This window comes from Anser brachyrhynchus (genome assembly GCF_964034855.1).
Source record: "Anser brachyrhynchus genome assembly, chromosome: 33".
NCBI lineage: Eukaryota > Metazoa > Chordata > Aves > Anseriformes > Anatidae > Anser > Anser brachyrhynchus.
The window spans coordinates 212931-235437 of record NC_137726.1 but is presented as its reverse complement, the minus strand read 5'-3'; the positions used below and the strand labels follow the sequence as shown (position 1 = coordinate 235437).

At 38.4% G+C, this 22507-nt stretch overlaps 1 protein-coding gene across 1 annotated transcript; it reads left to right on the top strand.

The window, feature by feature from the left end:
• Nucleotides 1-308: 308 nt before the first annotated feature.
• LOC308184437 (butyrophilin subfamily 3 member A3-like) lies at nucleotides 309-12538 on the top strand. The gene is made up of 12 exons (XM_080571531.1): nucleotides 309-403; nucleotides 2791-2865; nucleotides 3832-4104; nucleotides 5188-5286; nucleotides 5952-5978; nucleotides 7013-7039; nucleotides 8513-8539; nucleotides 9133-9159; nucleotides 10067-10093; nucleotides 10875-10895; nucleotides 11185-11211; nucleotides 11778-12538. The coding sequence occupies exons 1-12, from the start codon at nucleotides 361-363 to the stop codon at nucleotides 12296-12298; spliced, it is 1194 nt and encodes a 397-aa protein (XP_080427657.1). The 5' UTR covers nucleotides 309-360; the 3' UTR covers nucleotides 12299-12538.
• The last annotated feature ends 9969 nt before the right edge of the window (nucleotides 12539-22507 follow it).

Sequence of the window (22507 nt, the reverse complement as noted above, 5' to 3'; positions counted from 1 at the left end):
TACTGTCCAGTCAGTATAAACTGGCCAATAATGGCCAACCCTAGTAGTTACTTGGATTCATTTTCCACAACATTATAGAAAGCTTCCATTGTCTGAAGTTTTCTGAGGGCACTTTACACTTCTTTTTACCTACCGTAGAGTATTTGACCCCAAATAGCAGTATAAATCCCCAACCCCACTCACAACCCCATTTTTTTTTTCCTTTTTCATCCCCTCCCTTATTTTACTGTTGCATTGCAAAGGTTAATGGGTAACTTATGGAAATAAATGAATTAGTTTTATGGTCAGGAAAGCTGTTGCTGTCAGGGTCCAAAGGTACCAGCAACCTTCTGAGTATCACCAACAAATGTAAGCACCTGCATGCAGATTTCTTTAGGGTACAGCTGCATTTGTGGAAATGCAGGTTTGTATTTCTCATTAACAAATACGGTGGTTTCTTTAGCTGCTTATGTAGGGAGGACTTCTGAATATTTTCTTAGCTCTCTGTTTCTTGCAGTTGTTGTGTTGTGTTGCATTGAGTTGTGTTGATTGGTAGATATTTCAGGTATTGTCTTGAAAGATTTCTTGGGATTATGTCTGGGAACTGCTGAACTCTGTTTTGTATGTATTTCTGAATGGTGAGCTGCTACTTGCAAGAGACGGTAAAAACTTCAAACATACTATCATATCTACGTGTCTTGAAGCCATACTTTCTTTTAGATTTGGCTTCAGGCTCAAATAAGATCAGATTTAGCAGAGGGAAATCCACACTCTTGAAGTGAGATGTGGATGTACAATCCTTTTGGTAAGACCCAGATGAGGTTATGCATTAATAGCATGAAATGGGAGCAGATCCCTTAACTCACTCCGCCATTTTGTCTTCTTTCTTAGGTATAAGGCATTACTTTCATTTTTGATGTTCATAATACTCTTTGCCCTTTGCTCCTGCTTGTAGCTGGTGCACTCAGTGTGCGGTGTTTTTCTTCATTTTCAGAGTGTTCATTGCTATCTTTACAATGACAATGGCACAACAAATGCAGTCAGACTGCAGACACTTTAATTTTTTGATCCCATTTGTTTGTTTTCCTTTTTTTCTTTCCTTTCAATATATTATGCTTTTTCCTTTCCTGTTTCCTCAAATCCCAGGCATCTCAGTTCTTGTATTTCCATCAGAATCTTAGCTATGATTAAAAAAAGTGAAAACTTTTCTCTAGGTACCTTGCCAGGAAAGGAAGACCTTAAAATGTGTAAAGGGTCAAAAAATAAATAAAAAATAAGTAATTTTTTAAAAGGTTAAAAAAAAAAAGTTGATAAAGCCAATCATAAATTTGTCAGTGTCCCACATTCCTAATGGCTTTAGGAATAGACTACAATGCTCCTCAAAAAGTATAAAAAGTAGAACTTATACTATATGTTATATATAATTTAGTTTCCTGCTCTCTTTTTACAGTCAGTGAAGAAAAATAGGCATCTCTCAGTCATGGTATATGGATTTTTTCTCCTGTGAAAGTGACCTTACTGTGTGTTAAGTGATTAGTTGTCTTAGTCATTATAACCAGAGGAAATGCTGAAAATGCTCAGAGAAGTATGGATGGGCCAAAAGTAATGAGAAGTTCCATTTCACATTGCAATCAAACAAGCAAACAAAAACAAAACAAAGAACAAAATATATATAGATAGTGCATGTGGTGGGGAAGGGAGAAGAAAACACATAACCTACCAAGAAATATGGTGGTCTTCAAAGGAGAGCATTGTTTGTTTTACGAGGTTAAAGGAAGATCTATCTTTTCCCTCCCTCCATCCTTCCCTTCATCCCTTCCTCCCTTCTCTCTTTTTTTAAATTATGATTTTTTAAAAGTTACTTTTTACTGTTTCCAAAGTGAAACATTCTTATTTGACTATATATACAGAGTTACATTTATTCTAATTATATTTATTTATAGTTTTATATCTATCTATACATACAGAAAGCAAGAGAGGGTTTGGTTATATATAAATATTGGAAACTTCTGCTTTAAATTCATGGTTAATTTACTTAAAATATTTATTTAAACAGTTTCATTTAAAATATCTAAGGAAAATACGGTTATATTGTTTCCAAAGTGAAATATTTAATTTAGAAAATACCAATCCCAATATGCCTTTTTATTTAAAGAGTGTATTTATTTATGTGTTTTAGATTATACTTTGTCAGGGATATTTATGGAAATCTATAATTAGGGATGGCCCCTCAAAACAAACAAAAAAAAAGATGCTGGGCTTGAAATTTTAATGTCTTGAAAAACTGTTGACTTCATTTTCAAGTTTTAGTTTCAATAGCAACCACAAGAATCACAAGAGGGAGCCACAGATCAACAGCACTGCATCAAACTCAATTTGGGATTGCAGAGATTAGTTGGCATGAAAAAAAAAAGACTTTTCAGTGTCCATAACATAGCTTTACATATCCAAATATGGCAGATTTTGTGTTCTGTTTTGTACCAATATTGTCTTCGCCCTTAACTCAAAAGAGTCATCCCAAGTCCTTTCACTAGTAATGAGACACATGTCTATCTGGCTCAGGAACTCCTTAGTTCATAATCATCAACTGCTATCAGCATTGGAGCGTCTCCGTGCAGCTCACAGGAGCAGTCATAGGACTGCTCTGGCCACTGCTTCGCTTGGGTTGCGGTTAAGCATGTAGGTAGTGTACGTGAGCAGTCGACAAGATCTTAGAGTGAAAGAGTGAATTTGGGGATGATGTAATTCAACTATGCAGACCCCCACATCCTTTATTTTACCTTCAGATTTTTTTTTTTTTCTACCGTATAGGCATGGGGCTTTCAGTCCAGCTGACGGCAGTCATCTTCATCTTGGTGTTGGTATCTACACACCAGCCCATTGAAGGTAATTGAGCTCTGTAATAATTTCGCTCTGTACTAAATTTGTTTAAGAGACTATGAATACATTTGAATAGATGCCTCCTATGACTGTCTTCTCCTCTCCAGGAGGTCCAGATTTAGATGATTTCTTTGGATTTCAGGGAGCACAGGTGCGAATTCTAGAATTCAGTGTGCTCAAGTGCAGGCATTAAAACTGAGCATCTGAGAGCTCAGTTTTATCTAAGGTACCTGTACAGTGAATAGGAGAAGACAGGAGCTCAAAAAGTATAACAGATCTTATGTTACCATCTTCCAAAGGAATGAAACACTGTGTAGTAAGTTCTGTTTCTCCACATTTTCTCTATAAGATAATTGCGTCCGTGAGGTACGTATCTTTTAGATGGCTACGATTTGATGAGATGAACATACTCAGATAACCTAGTGTTGTCAGTACTGGGAACGGAGGTGTCAAGGTAATTTTGACTGGCAGTTGCATGGCTGTGCTTGTTGCTGGTCATTTAAAATAGGGACTTCTTTTAATGACTTGTGCTTCAAAGGCATCCATGATTTTTTTATTTTATTTTATTTTATTTTATTTTATTTTATTTTATTTTATTTTATTTTATTTTATTTTATTTTATTTTATTTTATTTTATTTATTTTATTTTATTTTATTTTATTTTATTTTATTTATTTTATTTTATTTTATTTTATTTTATTTTATTTTATTTTATTTTATTTTATTTTATTTTATTTTATTTTATTTTTTTTTTTTTAATCCTCAGACTTGTGCTTTACAATCTGTCTGCTGCTTCTGATCAGAGCTGTGGGAGTACATGCTGATGTTATCTGATAAAGGCTGCATCTTCAGTGGAGAAAGTGCTGTTAGGGCATTATAAATGCAAAACTTCTCACAGTCTTCTTCCCCTTACCCTGTAGAACCACTGAGATTGCTGTGTGTGGCTCACCTGTTCATCTATCTCTTCTGTAGGTGCTGGCCACGATCCCTTGCTTGTTGTGGATGATTACGAGGATGATGGTATTCGACTCAAATGTTTCTCTGAAAGGTTGTTTTCTCAAGTTCAGATGTTGTGGACAGACAGTAGAGGAGATAATATCACTGGAACTCCTCTCACTACTGGCACCAGCACTGCTAATGTCAGCAGCTCCATCATTTTGAAACCAGGATCTGGAAACTCTGTGTCCTGCAAAATAATAGATAAACTGCTGAAAACATCAACAGAATCTTCAGTTGTCATTGCAGGTGAGAATGAGCTTCAGGCTTGGGAGGGAAAATAGTGAACTAATATGTATAGACCAGATTGCTCCAGAAAAACAAATTTCCATTGGAACAGAATTATCAGTTTCACAGAAGTTTTCTTCTGTAATTTATGTATAAATATATATTTAACAAAACTGAACAGCTATAAGCTTCTGTAGGTCAGTGGAAAACTTTGTAAAAATATTAATGAAAATACCCTTCCATGGGTGTGATCATGCCTGGTGGAAATGAACTCTTGTGATCAGGTGATACCTGGTCTCCCTTACAGGGATGGAGGAGGATACAGTTCCCTTCCTCTCCCTCTCTATTTTCTTCCCTTTATTATTCTATTAATATAATACCTAATGCAGTGGTTTGGTCAAATCTTTGCTAACACAATAAAATAACCCAGGGATAAAAAAGTCCTGGTGAACTGCTCCTACAGGTGTCTAGGAATGAAGCATAGATCCAAATTCATATTGTTTCACTTTAGGCATACAATCAGAGTATAAAGTTACTTTTTTACGTTCAGTGGAGTAAATAGGCTACTCCAAAAATTATTCAGACTGTAGTATGTGAAGTTCCAATAGTAAATTGCCAGTTGTTGACAGATGGTTGACTAGTTTCTTTGGAAGAAGGCTAATCCTAGTAATTTTTCTACTGTGCTTTCCAGTAAAGTGAAAATGTGGTCACAACAGACAGCTATACTTTTATAGCACGAGTAACTATCAACTATATCTTTAGCATCGTTCATTTGAGCCTAAGGATACAACTTCTGAAAGGTGTTGAGATCTCACAGAGATTTGCTCTTGAACTTTTATTTTGATAAGACAGGAGGCAAAGCCATAAACATTTATTGTTCTGGATTCTGATGCACTTGAGGTTGTTTCCAGGCTCATGCTGATGTTCTGCCTAGTTGAAACTGGTCACTAGCCTATTGAAACCAGGCATCAAAGACGAACAGAGATAGCTACTGCTCTTCCTAGTGCTTTACAGACAATGTTCCTTACCCATATGAATCTGATAGAATGCTAATAGTCAGTTATGCGAATAAAATGATAACTGATCACCTTAAATAATTTGCAGATGTCTTCTTTCCTGCCACCTCCCCTTGGATGGCAGCTTTTGTTGTGATCCTACTCCTGAGTGTATTCCTTGTTGTTGCTGCATTTTATAAACTCAGAGGTAAGTTCTACTCTTAAAGTGATGAATGCTTAGTACAATCTGGTTGAAAGACTGTCACCATGTCCAGAGTTCTCTGGGGAGTAAACAGCATTATGAGCAATCACACTTGTGATTTTTCAGCCATGACTTTTTAATGTGTTTTTGATTACCTTACATATTCATTTTTAAGCAACTGTTAACTACTCCAACATCTTGGGCTATAAATCTATACAATTACATTTGACAATATGAATCAACACATTACTGTAGTGAAATCATTGTTTCAACTTAATCTCATTACTGAAATAAAGCAACACTCACAAAAATATATTAGTGTACCCAAATGTATCCACTGGCTTCATTTATTTGCAAGTCATTTTATTGCTTTATATGCTGTTTCTAGGACAGTTCTACAACATAAATCTGTTGCCAAGGAAGTTTGCGAAGTCTGATATTTTTCTTTCAATATCACTAGTTTTATTCATTAAATTATGTGTGATTTCTCATGATTGTAATGGAAAATATATGTAAATCGAGATATTTTGAAGATAATTTGTGGATTTACCAAACAGTACCCATGACAACTATAGAATATGAAAAGTTTCATTTGAAAACATAGAAGTAAGCAAGGAAGAAAGCTAGATAACATTTTCTTTCTCCCTCCCTCCCCCTTCTCTCTCTCTCAGTGAACAATAAGGCTACAACTCGTGCATGTAAGTAATGTTAATGCTGCATTTCATCATGAACACCTTGATACATACAGCAGTATAGAGTTGGCCAGTGGTATAAACAATGGGGCTAATTACCTGTATTCCTAAAGCTGTTTTTGTTTTTTAATACTTCTGAGTTACAGAAGAGAATAAGAATAAATCCAGTGGCTGTTTTATATTAATCGTAACTCCAGAGAAAAGAAAATACTCCTCTGCCATACTTAAGGGTTTTTCTGCTACCCAGAAACTAAACTTAGAAAACTACATACAAACAAAAATGTTTTGGATGTTTAAAATTGGGAATATGTCTACAGAAACTTTTAATAAAATTTGTATTTAGTCCTTGCTGAAATATTTTTAATCCATTTTGCCAGTTTTCAGATGGTAAGTTAGTATGGCTTGTGAAATAAAACTCAGTATATGCTGACATCAGAGAACAACCAAAAAAAGCCTTTTTATTGTGATGGTGTATGAATACTGGAAACCATAGAGGTTGTCGAATCTCCTTCCTTGGAAACATTCAAAATGCAGTTGGACACAGCCCTGGGCCAAATTTGTTTGAACAGGTTGGGTGGACTAGGTGGCCTCCAGAGGTCCCCTTCCAAGCTCAGCCCTTTTGTGACTGCAAAAAGTGTCATTAGCTGCTGGTCCCTGAATTGCCATGAGTTTGAAAGAGCAGAGAAAACAAGGTTAGATGTCAAAATCTGTTTTGCCCTTGATCTCTACTATTTTTGTTTCAAATATCGCAAGAAACAGGCTTAACTTGAGGAAACAAGGTTATTGTTTTTGTTCCAGTCAATGACACTACTGAAGTTGTTTAAATGTGTCTATGAAAAATAATTTATTTTTGAAGGCTATTCTCTAGCATTCAGATACAACCAACAATTTATGTATATGTACAAATATGCATGCAAATACATACATACAAATATACATGCAAATTGTTGTGGTTTAATCACTTCTGTGTAGTCTTTAAAACTGAATGTTTAGTGCTTGAATTATTTTTAGGATTCAAACATATTTCTCTCTGTTCACAGTAAATGCACAAAAAGACATTCAACAAGGTAAGTGTAACAGCTTTTTTATCTGTGATTTGTACCTATAAATCTCTCTGATCCTTTATAAACAGATAAAGGCTGAGCTCAGGAAACATTAGTAGCTGTATTGCTTTTGCAAAGTAAAATTTAGAAATCATTAAATTAGCTTTCATATTGTACATTTAAAGATAGTTGATGCCTACTGCAAGGACAATGATTAATTCGTTGAAGTTTGATCTGATAAGTATTTTCGGTCAGTCTTTGAGCTTGCAAATTATTTGGTCAGTTAATTCAGACAAATCGATTTGGGATTATGTTTCATGGTGAATTTCAACTAGTAAGGAAAGGTTTAAGCTTTAGAGCCTCAAAAATAAATTACTTTTCAGATCTCTTTATGAAAAACCTACGAGCTTTTTTACTAGGACTTCATTGTACAAATGTAGAGCAAGAAGATTGTTTTTGCTCTTAAGAGCAAGTGTGGCGGGCAAGCAAATTGTGCCAGAGATGTAGTAAAGTCAGCAAATTTTTGAGACTGTTTTAGTACTCCTTAAGGTACCGTGGAGAAACATCAGTTATACCTTTTATAAAACCATATTTAACATTATCTGAACATGGTTCAATTGTTTCAGTATAAGTACCAAGAACCATCCCTTAGATGCCTGTGGTAAGGCTGTTCAATCCCATGGCCATCAAAGGATGTTTTATTTATTTTATCCCTCCCCTTCTCCCCTAGTTAAGTCATCTTAAAAACTTAATTTTACTTTGGTGATTTTCTTGAGCAATCTTTTTGCTCCCACCTCAACATAATGCAGCCAAAATCTCTGGCTGTCTTGTAGCAGTTGAACGTCTGGTGTTTTTACAAAGATCAGATCACTTCATTTTATCTGTTGCCATGGAGAACACAGTGAAACAGTGTCCTGGTTTCGGCTGGGATGGAGTTATTTTTCCTCATAGTGGCTGATATGGACGGTGCTCTATTTTGGATTTTTGATGAAAATGGTGGTAATAACATACTGATGTTTTAGTTGTTGCTGAGCAGTGCTTGCACAGAGTCAAGGACCTTTCAGCTTCTCATGCTGCCCTGCCAGCAGGGAGGCTGGGGGTGCACAAGGAGCTGGGAGAGGACAGAACCAGGACAGCTGACCCAAAGTGGCCAAATTCCATACCATATGATGTCAAGCTGAACATGGGGAAACTGGGGGGAGTTGGCTGGGAAGGTGGGCTGCCACTGCTCAGGGACTGGCTGGGCCTCAGTTGGTGGGTGGTGAGCAATTGCATTTTGCATCACACTTTTTTTCCTCTCTCTTTTTTTTTTTTTCTCATTTCTTTCTTACTAAATTGTAATTATCTCAACCCACAAGTTATTACACTTTTCCCATTTTCAGTTCTCTCCCCCATCCCACTGTGAGGAGTGAACAAAAGGTTGTGTGGTGCTTAGCTGGTGTTTAAAATAAAATGGAAAGAAATTAGTGTTTTAATACTTAACCATTTTTTTTCCAGATATAAATGTTCTCAATCATCAACTGGGTAAGAGCATATTTTGATTTCTCTTTGTTACACTACCTGTCTCTCTGTTTCCTTATTTTGTCAGCTAAAAGACTACACAAGCTACAGAAAGTCTACACAAGCTACAGGCCTCTCTATTTTCTTCAAGGTTTCCTTGTTTATTCCCATGCTGTTTTTGAATTTTGGTTTTGAGTATTCCTTGGTTAGAAGAATCCTCTATATTTCAAAAAAATCTAGTATCATGAGAGAGGGCCCATACGGAAAATGTCCTTCTATTTGAAACCCAGTGTTTTCAATTAAGTTGAAGATAATAATACCAGATGTCATTAATTCCATCTGTTTTTAGACAATGGATTTTACATATCTAGACTAAGCTAATCATCTAGACTCCTTCTGCAGTATACAGAGGAAGATGGGTGTCTCCAGAGGACAATTTATCCCATCTCCTTTGAAAACCTACTTGTGTACCTTAAATTTTATTCTTAACTTAATGTTAAGACCCACTTCCCTAAATGAACAAATTATTTAACATCAAAATTCTCAGTGAGGTTTTGTGAGTTTTCCTCTTGAGAAATGTATAGTTTACTGCTATTTCTGCTTTGTTTTCTTTTCAGATGAGAGGCAGAAGAATTTTCAGAAGGGTAAAATAACATTTTTTTTCTACTCTACATTTACTATGACACATTATTCTTTTAACCATATCCTGAAAGATGCATTGCAGATGACCTCTCTAATAAAATAGTGGTGTTTTATGCAATTTTGAATTGGGAAATGCTCTTAGAAGTTATTGTTTGCAAAGATTAACTCCCCTACTACAACCAAAATATAATTTAAAAGTTGTGTTATGTTTGTATGTGTACGTACAGTCCCTCTTTTTATCTATAGGTATATAACTATATATCTATATATAGAGTTAGAGAGTATATGTAAATATCTACCCAGAAAGAGACAGAAAGTGTTTTTTCCATTGCTAGAAAATACTTAGGTAGAACTTTTTTTAATTATTACAACTCAAAGCAAAATAATGACTAAACCATCTGATCAAAGCATTAAAAAGAACGTAATAAGAAAAATCTGATGTAAGGAAAAAAGAGTTCTCAAAAAGTAGCTGTGATAAGGTGTGTCCCCAAGTGAAACTAAGAGCCATAAAAAGGATAGCATTGTGTGATAACATTGTGTACATGAGTGAATATCATCTCAGGCTTGGTGTTATTGAGAGAGGCTTCGCTCTACTTCTCTTCAGATGCTCTCTGAACCCTAAATGTCCTTGTTAGCTATTTGTTCTAAATCAGTCCCTGATGGTTTCTACTTTTTTTTTTTTTGCCTTTTTTTTTTCTGTTGTTCATTTTGTCATGTTTTGAGTTTGGGAATATTTATCCAGCACATTATTTAATACTAGAGAAAACTTACATACGCAGAATAATAGAGGCATTATATGAACAGATTAATCCTATATATAAAGTATTCTATAATGTATGATAGTAGCATAATTCACCTGTTTTAGTCTTCCTAGCTTTTCATGGACTTTTAATTTTGTTTTTTTTATAGAAACTGAAGATGCAATGGACAAAATTGGTAAGGATAATAAGTTAACTTTGAAATATCCTTAAAAATCATTTAAGTTATTTATGTTCAGAAATAATATTTTAGATCTGAACTGTGCAAATTTCTGAGGTCTTCCCCAGGTTTGAGATCTGTCACAGCACTGAACTCTCTCTTTCACACTCTGAGGCATACTTGTCCCTAAAAAAGTGTTTATCTGGCACAATCTTGGACTCTGGAATGTCTGTTTCCACATCATGGGAATTTCATTTCAGTCAATTAAGGGTACAGTTTTTGCTGTTGCTGAACAGAAAACAGATATTCCTTCCTAACGCATACTTCTGAAAACAGGAATAAAACATATATACGTATTTATATACAATTTGACTCTTGGACATGTAAAGCTCCTGTTTGCCATCTGACAGGATGTGGAAGTATGCCTACAGCTCCTAACAAGCAATTCAGCTCACCTAGCTAGTTATTTAAATTCTGGACATCAAGACTGAATCAGTGTTCTTGGCTTTCTTATTGAGAGATGAAGATAGAGATACCACCAAGAGATAGGTGGTTGAAACTCCAAAGAAGAAACACTTTCTGATGTACCAGTCTCTTTCTCCTTACTTTACACAGACTGCAGGTGACTAGCATGGATTTAGATAACCTCTACACACGCAAAGTTACTCTAGCATCCCCTTCTGAGTCCTAAGCCATGTCATACTTTAGCAATGTAGTATTGGAAATACTCATATTAGCAGATACCCTCCAGAAGAGCTTTGCCTTTCATAGGGATAATATAAATTTCTCTATTTTTCAGAGAAAACACGGAATGAACTGGGTGAGTTGAAATCTGAAAATTAATTTCATCAAATTTTAAATATTATCAAATATTTTTTATCAAAATGGAGCACTGGACCAGGTTGCTCAGAGAGGTTGTGGAGTCTCCCACCTTGGAAATATTCAAAAGCCCTCTGAACATGGCTCTGGCTACCTCTCTTTGAGCAGGGGGTGTTGGACCAGATGGTCTCCAGAGTTCTCTTGCAACCTCAACCACCACACGGCTCCACAATCTGGCATATTAACACTCTGCAGTAATTTAAATTAACCACTCCTTTCTCTTCTTACAGAGTTCTGGAAAGCTCGTAGCAATGCAGGTAAGCTGAGTCTTGCCTGCCGTTAACCTCATGTTCTTTCATGCACATACAAGAGTCCATCATTTGTGTTATGAAAAATTCACAGGCTATCATAATTTAGAGAAAATTTTAAGCTTGTTAGTCAAAATGAGCACATAGGCTTTTGTAGGCATCCCCATTTACACAGTTCTCAGTGTCATGAGTCAGGATAAATAATTTCTGTGCTAACTAGGACCTTTTAAAATGTTATGTAGCTTCAAGAGGTTCAGTCTTGCATTCTATTCAAAAAGCCATTTGCCGGAAATCTGACCAAAAGACCTTGAGCCCCTTACTCTGAGTGCAGATGGTTTCATTAAGTCACAGTAAAACCAGAGAAAAGGTGTGCCCTGCTGGATGTTATTTTTCCCATTGAGTTTTTGTGTCACAAAACCACACTGTATATTCCTGGGTGTATATATATATTTAATTATTTTACAGTTTCTTTTCTGTATTCATTTCCTTTGAGATTATTGTTTGCTTTTCTGAAAATCAGAAATAACTTAGTTGGTTTTTTATTTCTTTTCTTTTTTTTCTTTTCCTTTCTCAAGTTAATATCACTCTGGATCAGAAATACAAGCACCCCAGCCTCTGCATTAATGAGGAGAAAAATAGGGTGAAGTCCTCCGTCCAGAAAGAGAATGCCCTCAAAATGATGGTGGCAGCTACTGAGGGTTTTTCAGAAAATGAACATTACTGGGAAGTGGAGGTGGGAGACCAATCCGAGTGGGAGCTGGGAGTGGTGAGTGAGGAGATTAGGAATGCACTTATTAGCGGCACAGTGAATTCTCTCCCAGGGGAGAGCTTACTTAGTCTACAGTTTTCTCAGGGGAAATACGTCTTAACTGATGAGGAGAATGTAAGAAATTGCAAGCAGTGCAGTGTGGTGGGTGTTTTCCTGGACCAAAAACGTAAAAAACTTTCATTCTATGATGTTGAAGAAAAGAGCTCTCTTGGATCCATCTATTACAACTTATCGGGGAAGCTGTACCCATTCTTCAGTCCAGGCTCTGACGGCAAATGGTTGGGAGTACGTCCTGTAAAGACTTTAAACCTATTACCCTCTCTTTGATGCTCTTCCACAGGGCCAGGAGTTTAATAAATTAATAATGCGGTAAGAGAGAATGAAAAAGAATAAAGGAAGAAAAAAATAATTTTCAGCTTTTAAAAACCTGGCCAAGAAATAAATAGTCCCCGAAGTACTTCCTAGTGAGACATCTTGCAGTAAGAATGAATTTTGTAAAAACCCAAGCCTATCAAATGTTGCAATTACTGCCTGAATAAAATATAATATATATATAAACAAAACAAACCATTATGGATTTATTGCAGTATTTATTGTAAATTCATTTTTAACTAATAACCCCATTTGTTCAGTTTACCAGGAAGGGTATTAATACAAATTTCAAATTTTATACAGAACCAGAAAAGTACAAATATAAAACAAATTGTGAACTATGAAATGCAAGACCCCATTTTGGAATTCTGCTTAGAAGTAATATTAAGTGATGAATACATACTGGATGTGATAAAACTACTGGTAGTGATGAAATTCAGACGCAATTGCTTGTATGTTAACAATTGGTTAGGATAGTTTGACCTAAGGAACAGCAGGCAACAGTTAGATTCAGCTGTCTGAATGTGGAAGCCTAATGCAATCTGATTTCCCATGGGGCTGTCTGAACGTAAGATTTATGGGAATCTCTCTCCTGGAGTAGCAGCTGAAGATGAGGGAAGATAGAACATGGCTTGTAAATGGCAATAGATATCTGTCTTCAGGCAAGTGAATGACATCGCATTCCAGTTACAATCAGTAGAGAATGTAGGCACCTAGAATTAAATGACCAAATTTGCAAGCTCAGTATCACCTCTAATTCAGAGTGGGGCTACGTCAACGTTAAAAAAGAGGGTAGCTCAGTCCTAATACTTAGTTCAGTTTAAAACTCTCATGAATAACATTTGTGTGAATAATTGAAAGGTCAATCAGAGTATTGCGTCAGTGTCGTGAGATGTTTCCAGGTAAAACAACATGGCCTTATTACTTGAAGTCACCAGTGCCTAGAAAAATGACCAACTGAGAAATGAGAAATATACATTAAAGCAGAGGAAAAGGACCAACCTGTGAATGGGTTGTTATCCTCTCATTGCAATTACAGTGATGTGGTGGGACAGCTCACATGACTGGAACGTTGTCATGGAGGACTATATTTTTTTTAGGAAAGACAGTCTGAGGAAACATGGGGGAGGAGTTGCCCTTTATGTGAGGGAGCAATTAGAGTGTGCCCAGCTCCACCTGGGGGAGGGTTAAAAATGAGTAGAGAGCTTGTGGGTGAGAATTAAGGGGCGGACTGGTATGGGGGACACTGTTGTGGGGGTGTACTACAGCTCACCAGATCAGGAGGAGGAAGTCAACAAGGCCTTCTACAAGCAGCTGGAAGTAGCCTCGTGATCCCGGGTGCTGGTTCTCATGGGGGACTTCAATTATCCAGACATCTCTTGGAAAAGCATCTCGGCCAGGCATGTGCAGTCCAAACGGTTCCTTCGATGTGTTGAAGATAATTTTTTGACACAAGTGGTGGAAGAGCCGATGAGGCAGGTTGTGCTTCTGGACCTTGTTCTTACCAAAAGGGATGGGCTTGTTAGGGATGTGAAGGTTGGGGGCAGCTTGGGATGCAGCGACCATGAGACGGTGGAGTTCAAGATGGAACTTGGTGGAAGAAGTAAGGCAAAAAGTAGGATTGCTACCCTGGGTTTTCGAAGAGCCAACTTCGACCTCTTCCAGGACCTACTTGTGCGTATCTCATGGGCTAGATTGCTAGAAGGCAAGGGTGCTTGTGAGAGCTGGGCAACATTTAAACAGCACTTCTTCCAGGCTCAGGATCTGTGCATCCCTAAGAGCAGGAAATCGGGGAAGGGGGGCAGGAGACCTGCGTGGATGAGCAAGGAGCTCATCAACAATGTCAAAAGGAAGACGAAGGTCTATGAAATGTGGAAAAATGGCCTGTCCTCTTGGGAGGAGTATAGGAGTGTTGTCAGGGCCTGCAGGGACATTACAAGGAAGGCTAAAGCCCACCTGGAGGTGAAGCTTGCAAACAAGATAAAGGATAATAAGAAGTTTTTTTGTTTTTTTGTTTTTTTTTTTAAGCATGTAAACAGTAAAAGGAAGACTAGGGATAATGTGCGTCCCCCGCTGAACAAGGAGGGTGTCCTGGTAACGGGGGATGCTGGGAAGGCGGAGACACTGAATGCCTTCTTTGCTTCGGTCTTTGCTTGAAAGCCTCCCCCCAAGGACTCCTGGACCCTGGAGGGAGGAGAAAGAGCCTGGGAAGTGGTAAGCTCCCCCCTCATTGATGAGGGTGTGGTTCAGAAGTGTCTGAGTGGGCTCAACGCACACAAATCCATGGGTCCCAATGGGATGCATCCAAGTGTTCTGAGAGTTAACAAATGAGGTTTAACAAGAGCAAGTATAGAGTCATGCACCTGGGAAGGAACAACTGCATGTATCACTACAGGCTGGAGGATGGCCTACTGGAGAGGAGCTCTGTGGAGTTGTGGGAGTGTGGCCATGGGGCCACATGGGGCTATCACCAACAAGCCCCATTGTTGGTGATAGCATCGGACTCTTAATGATGAGGCCATGAAGAATATAAAGAGTTTAGAAGGAACAAAGGAGGGTGATTCAGGAGACACCTTGCTGTTTCTGACTGGTTGTTCTCCAGCTGTTAAGACATGGAAGTTGCTGGGTGTTTGCTGTTGCTGGGCAAAGCTGTTGACCAATGAAGAGTTAGTGGAAAAATACTGCTGTAGAGCTAATGGTATAAGAAGGGAGCCCATCCTCAGAAAAGCTGGAGTTGAAGTTAGGCCCTTAATAAAGTAATAGAAGTTATGGATCCTTAAAGAACCCTGGCTTCCGTGTGGTCTTTACACCACAGGTAATTATCTAAATAGCAAAGAGCCAGTTCCGACATTCTGAATCATTACCAGTGCCATGGTTAATTTTATCAATCCAGCTAGAAATAATAACATTCAGGATTTCAACAGCAATCTTACTAAGAATATTTATTAATGAATATTAGTATTTACTAGTATTTCTGGGCTGAGAATTCATTTGTTACCGTAGGATCTTAGAATACTCAAAGGTTGTCTCTACCCCAGTGGCTTAGTGGCCTAAAGTCCACTTGGTCCAGGTCTTCCCACAGAAATGGCTCACAAAAGGATTAGCAACCAGTGGTGAAAGCATCCTTAATGTTCAGTTTTCATTTGGTGACATACACAGTGTAGTTGGACCTCAGGCTCTGGATTTCAGTCGTACATTAACCATGCATTCTCACTTCATCCCTTCACTTCTCATCATCATGAAACCCCTGTGCTATTCGTAGAGGCTCAGTGTCAGCCTTTATTGCAGTGGAACCTGTTGAGAAGAATGGAAAAAGCTTCACATCCTGTCTGTGGTCACTATCAAAGGTAAAAGTGTACAAAGCTTTTTTCTCGTGGACATTGTAAAATGACAACTTCTTGGCAGAGATGTCCAGGAAGATCCCAATCTTTTGTGGTCTACTGCTCACAGTCAAACGGGTCCTAGGATTATGTTTATTATGTTAATTATGTTTATTATGTTAATTATACTTTGTGGTATCCATGCAACCTTCAGGGGAGGCAGGAACCTTAGATTCCATGAGATATTTCCATGAGATATTTCCTAAAATACACCACTTATTTGTCGTAACATCCATTTGCTACACAGTAAAGGTAGCATGGTACTTCACCCAGTTACAGCATCAAATGGGAAGGAAAATTTTAAAGAAATCCAGTCCCAGAGGATGCAAATTCAGAAACTTCCTTGATCTAAAAAACAAGTGATTGAAATGTACAATGTGTGCATATGAGCAAACACATAAGACACAGGGCAGCAGCCCACAAGTGTGGTTTTATTGAAGGGTGGAAAATGAACCCTGAAGAAGAGCCTCCAGAGTCCTACTGTGACTACTTCAAGGTGATCTACATCCCTCACCGCACACCTTTGGCTGAGCTGACTAGCTCCTCTAGAATGCAAGCTAAACTGAATAGCACACATGTAGATCACCCCAGCCTTGGGTACTGAAATGTTTGTCTACAGTTTATGCCAGCATTGGCGTTTGAAGTGGGAACTCCACAGCAATGCCTTCCTTGGAAGGGAATCCTGTTCTGGGTTGTGTAGTGCCACTAGCTTAACTGTCTGGATTTCTGGTGTCTGGGAGGTGTTGGTGATGCCCTTCATCATCTCTCCCTGCTCTTCTCCAGCAGCTGCCACACGAGGGCCCAGGTCTCACTAAGTACTGACTCAGAACTGCCAAGCCCGTAAGGAAGTCTCCAGCAACCAAGGGCCTCCCGAAAGATGCCAGACCCCATGGTAGAAATATGAACTGCACCCCTGCAGGTGAGGTAGTGGGTCTGCTTGCTCTAGTGTGTAAACCTCTGCACATTGTCCCAGGAAGGATAACCCTGTGCAACATGTTCTCTTCATGCCTGTGCAACTATGAACTCTGAGTGACTCAAGCCCTGTGGAAGGACCCTCAGCCCTAGCAGTGGATCTTTAAGTCCCAGGCTTGGAGACATAAGTCCTCCTCTCTCAGGGCAATAAATGCCCAAAGTTACCATGCTAGAAAAAAGCATCACAGAGATAAGATACTTCCCATCTCAGTACTTCTGAGAGCAACAGAAATTGCCACAAACAGCTGAGAAAAAGACCTGAAAGAAACTTTATGGAAACACAGTTTCAAGCTCAGTATTCCTTCTGCACCCAACCTGAGCCAGTGAAACTTTTCTACTAGTTGAACTGGCACTTGGAGAGAGAAATCTCTTGAGAGAAATGGAGCAAAGAATTGTTCCCCTCATTGATTTTGCAGACAAGACTTGCCATATCTTACTTTTTCTCATGGCTAAACAACTCATGATAGCAACTCTTTGTACTTCTGGTTGTCTTTCTTTTCACCCCAGAACAATACATTTCTCAAACCTGAATTTCAAAATGTCTTGAAATCCTATTAGTTGAAATATGTATGTGTATAATTACATATATAAAAATGTATATACTATATATTATATATTAAATATATCATGCTTTTCTATGATTAACAAAAACTCTATCCCTTTAAGCTACTAACTTATTTGTTTATTTTCCCATAGCAACAATGAAGGTAACCTAGAACACTCTACATTTTCAGGGATTTTTTCCTGCCAACAGTACAATAGAGTGATATATTCTTAAAGAATAACTGTGGATATATACAAAAATGCAGTAACTTACCTTCAGAGAAACCTCACCTCATCTGTGTCTCTCCTGAGCTGACTGACTTTCACTTGCTGTATGATGGTGCAGATACGTGCAGCCTTCAGTATCATTGGACTTTACACTGTTACAGGGAAGAGGGCTCTAAAAAAATATTGAGACCTTCACACTAGGCCTTTCACTGACTGGCAGAAGGGATTTTATCACCCTTGGAAATCTCACCCTTGGATAAGATTTAGTGTTGTGGCTCTCTTTAAGGAATGCCTGCAGGTAATCTGAGGAAGAAAGGTTGCAGGACATACATGATGTGTGCACTTGGAGTTATCTTTAATATGCCTCTGGTACAGATAACATATGAATGGCTCCTACACAGTGAAGGTTGGTCACTAAGAGAAAGACAGCTGTACTTTCAGGAATGGGTTGCCCCACTGATTTCACAGTAGGAGACAATTTACTTTCTTGAAAAGGAAGCCTTTTATTGTGCATTGTTAGGGATGCTTCTGTTGGCCAGATCGAGCCATATCTGCCTTTTTCTATTGTTCCCTTTACAGAACATTGTAGGACATTCAGTGGTGAAAGGGACCTTTTAGATTCAGAATAAGTTGGGAATCAGGTTTAAGAAGCTTTGTCTTACCTATGAAAGTAGTGATTTCCAGTAGTAGCATGTCAGCAGACATCTTCTAGATGTCTACTCTAAATAACAGAATCAAAGAATCACAGAATCATTAAGGCTGAAAGTGGCTTCCAAGATCTTCTGGTCCAACCACCCCCCTATCACCAATGTCACCCACTAAACCACGTCCCTAAGCATCATGTCCAATCTTTCCTTAAATACCCCCAAGGACAGTGACTCCACCACATCTCTGGGCAACCTGTTCCAATGCCTAGCTATTCTTTCTGAGAAGTGTCTCCTAATTTCCAACCTGAAACTCCTCTGGTACTACTTAAGGCCATTCCCTCTTGTCCTATCACTAGGACTCCAAGAAGATTCTCCTCCTCTGAAACGGACAAGAGTTCCCACTTGTAAGATTTTATAGCCCTATCTGAAACCTATTTTATTGCCATATCATACCTCCTCTTGATAAGCTATTTAAAGTACAAAAGTCTTTTGTGAGTCTTATCACGATTTTTTAGATTATTTTTTATGGACTTTTGATGTGAGCTTTATGAAATATTAACTTGTATTGTGGTTTAACCCAGCAGAGAGCTAAGTACTACACAGCTGTTTGCTCACTTCCCCCCTGTGGTGAAACAGGGGAGAGAATCTGGAAAAAGAAATGTAAAACTCATGATCTGAGATAAAGTGTAGTAGGAAACAATAAGGAGGAAGAAAAAACGAAAGAAAATAATACAGAAAACAAAAGCTCAACTGGTCCCTAAGCATCAGCAACCCCCTTTGAAAGCTCCCCTAAGATTTTATTGTTCACCATGATGTCATGGAAATTCCTTTTGGTCAGTTTGGATCAGTTGTCTTGATTCTGCCCCCTTCCATCTTCTTGTGCACCCCCTGCCTCCTCATGGGCAGGGCAGTATGAAAATCCAAGAATTCCTTGATTTGGTCTAAGCACTGCTCAACAACAACTAAAACATTGGTGTTTTATCACCATTATTCTCATACTAAATCTAAAACAGCACCATACCAGCTACTAGGAAAAAAATTAGCTCTACCTAGGCAGATTTAGTTTCAAGAGTTCTACTTAGTGTCTCATTACTTCTGCATTCCTAGCTGTCATTTGTACCCTATGGGAGTACTTCCTTCACTAGACCACTCTGCATGAGGCAAATAGCAGAATAATAGTAAAGGGATTCTGATTACATGCTGCTTCATAGAACAGGATTTACAGGCAGCTATTCTTTCAGGCCTTTCACAGGCTGATGGGAGAGAGGAACATAGATGCATGGTGACGGAAACACACTTCTGAGTGTGTGCAGTTTTATGAGGGTTAGTGCTAGTAGCAAAAGGAAATTTATCTAAATGCTCCTGAAGAATTGTCTTGTTTTAGGTGAGATTGGATTGCTTATTTGTTATTTTCTTCTAGTTTGTGTTTCTAGGTGATATTTTGTGAGTCAGCTAGTCTCTTCATTTGCTGCTTGCCTACTAGAAGTCGTTGTATTTAAAACCCATGGCCAAGGTTTTCCCTAAGGGATGTCAAACTGCTGGCAATTGCCCTGATTTGAGTTTTCAACACTGAAAGAGGACCATGAGATTGTGTTTTGAGATGTTGGTGGATACTTACAAACTTAGAATCCAGTAAATTCTTCATTTCCTCTTGACTGGATCTAATCTCAGCCATCATGTGTTCTTTGATATTCTTTCCTAAGAGTAAGTAACAAACCACAGTTAACAATTGGTAACCTTTTGGTTATTGAAAATTATTAGAAACCTGTGTTGAAAATAAGAGGTAAAAAGATAACTAATACCTAGGTCTAGGATTTCATGCATATCATTCTGAAAAGACTACAGATGTGGTAGGAGGGGCTGAATTCCCTGTTTTTCCCAGTCCAATGAACACAGAAAATGCAATTACTAGAGCTCAGAATGACAGGAATTAGTAAAATGCTTAACATTTCAGCTAGTCACAGAGAATATAACAAGCTCTCCATTTTCATCATGGGGGAGTTGAATATATGACTAGATTTATCCAAAAATAATAGTTATGTGAAGATTCCCTGAATCTAGCTAAGATAGCAAGTTCACAAATTCAGGTTTATTCTTCAATAAACTCTGGAATTGAGTTGAATTATAATTATAATTGAATTGAATAATTATAATTATAATTGAATCATCTCTGGATACAAGACAAGATACAACAGCTGAGGTGACATGATGTTCAAATGGTGAGTTTCCTCCCTTAGTTGCACTCATCAGCCATCCTGATCAGGGTCTCTCTTTCATCAGTTTTAGTGCTCCCCATAGCTGAATATCTGTCCAAAACCAGGTCTGGATTTCTTTTGGTAAATTCAGAGTTGCTTTCCTCCTTTATATAGATCTTTATAACAGGGAGTGATCTACCTGCTCTGTTCACTTGAGAAGAAACAGAGGAAGTACTTCACTATGGTTTTCCTTTCCCATTATTCTCCAGAATAAGCAGTCTTCACATGAACCCAAAAACTCAGTGCTTCCCTTTCCCATAACTGTACAAAAGCCCCTGAAAAAAAAAAATAAAAAAATAAAAATTAAGTATTCTTTTTACCTTGATTGGTCAGAAGACTAGTACTGACTAGCATAGCTGCCCACCCAGATCTGTTGCTCCTTGTCTCATGGGTGAAGTGGAAATTGGTCGACATCTTGGCCATAGTGACCATGAAGTAATTGAGTTTAAAAACTTTGGTGATAGGAGGAAAACTGCCACCAAAATGTCAATGGACTTGGGGAGAGCAGACTTCAGGCTACTCAGGGAACTGGTTAACAATGTTCCCTGTGAAACTGGTTTTGAAGACATCAGGGTCCAACAGTGCTGGTCACTTCTGAAGAACCACTTCTTAAGAGCACAGAAACAGGCAATTCCAAAATCTCAAAAGTCAATCAGGAAGGGCAGAAAGTCATTTTGGCAGGGCAAGTATCTTCTTCTAGAGCTTAGGCAGAAAAAGAAAATGCATGGCCACTGGAAGCGTGGACAGGTGACATGGAAGGACTACAGAGATGCTCTTTGCTGTTCTAAGGAGAAAATTAATGCAGCCAAGGCTCAGTTAGAGTTGAAGTTGGTCAGTACTGTGGAGGATAAGGAAAGGCTTTTAAATATATATATTTTAATATATATATTAAAAGCACAAGGAGGACCAGAGAAAACATTTGTCTGTTACCTATGAGGATGTCCACTTCACAAACAGGGACATAGAGAAAACAAAGACATTTAATGCCTTCTTCATGTCTGTCTTCGACATTGACGATGAGGCGCCTTGAATTGGAGGACCCTGACTGTGAAAATAATAAACTTCCAGCCAACACTAAACTTCTGTGGGATTTTCTGCTCCGGATCAATGTGCATAAGTCTATGGGTCCTGATGGGATTCATCCTAGGGTATTCAAACAGCTTGCTGATGTCATTACAAAACCTCTCTCAATTATTTTTCAATGGTCTTGAGAATCTGGAGAGGTCCCAGCTGACTAGCAGCAGGCAAACATTGTTCAAATTTTCAAGAAGGACAAGATAGAAGACCCTGGTAATTATAGGCCTGTCAGTCTCACTTCAGTGCCTATTAAAATTATTTTTATTATTTTTTATTATTATTAGAAGATTATTCTGGGAGTTACTGAAAAAAACTTGAACGACAAAACAGTCACTGGTCACAGCCAACACAGATTCATGAGGGGAGAGAATTGTTTAATAAATTTAATTTCCTTTTATGATAAGGTTACCCATCTAGTTGACCAAGTGATGCCAGTTCATGTAACTTTTTTGGACTTCAGCAAAGCTGTAGATATTATCTCTCAAAGTATCCTTCTGGACAAAATGTCCAGGTGGATGAACAATTGGCTGATGGGTTGGGCTCAAAGCACTATAGTAAATAGGGTAACATCTAACTGGTGGACAGCTACTAGTGGGGTTCTGCAGGGCTCCATTTTAGGGCCAGCTGTCTTAAACAATTTCTTAAATGATCTAGATACCTGCCCCTTTCAGTGTGGATATCCGTTCCAGAGTGGTCATCCACAGGCTGCAGGGACACCTGCTCCACCACGGTCCTCTCCACAAGCTGCAGTGTGGATACCTGCTCCTCTGTGGTCCTCCCCACGGGCTCCTCGTCCTCCCCCTCCTTCTTTGATGACCTTGCTGTCTACAGAGCTGTTTCTCTCATTTATTTTCTTCATTCCTACCTGTCATACAGCATTTTGTCCTTTCTTAAATATGTTTTCCCAGAGATGCCACCACCTTGACTGATTGATTCATCTTTGTCCAGCAGTGGATTCGTTTTGAAGACTGCTGTATCCAGCTGTGTTCAACATGGGGGCAGCCCTTCACCTTTTCTTAAAAAGGTCACCACTGCAGCCCCCCCAGATGCCAAATCCTTTCC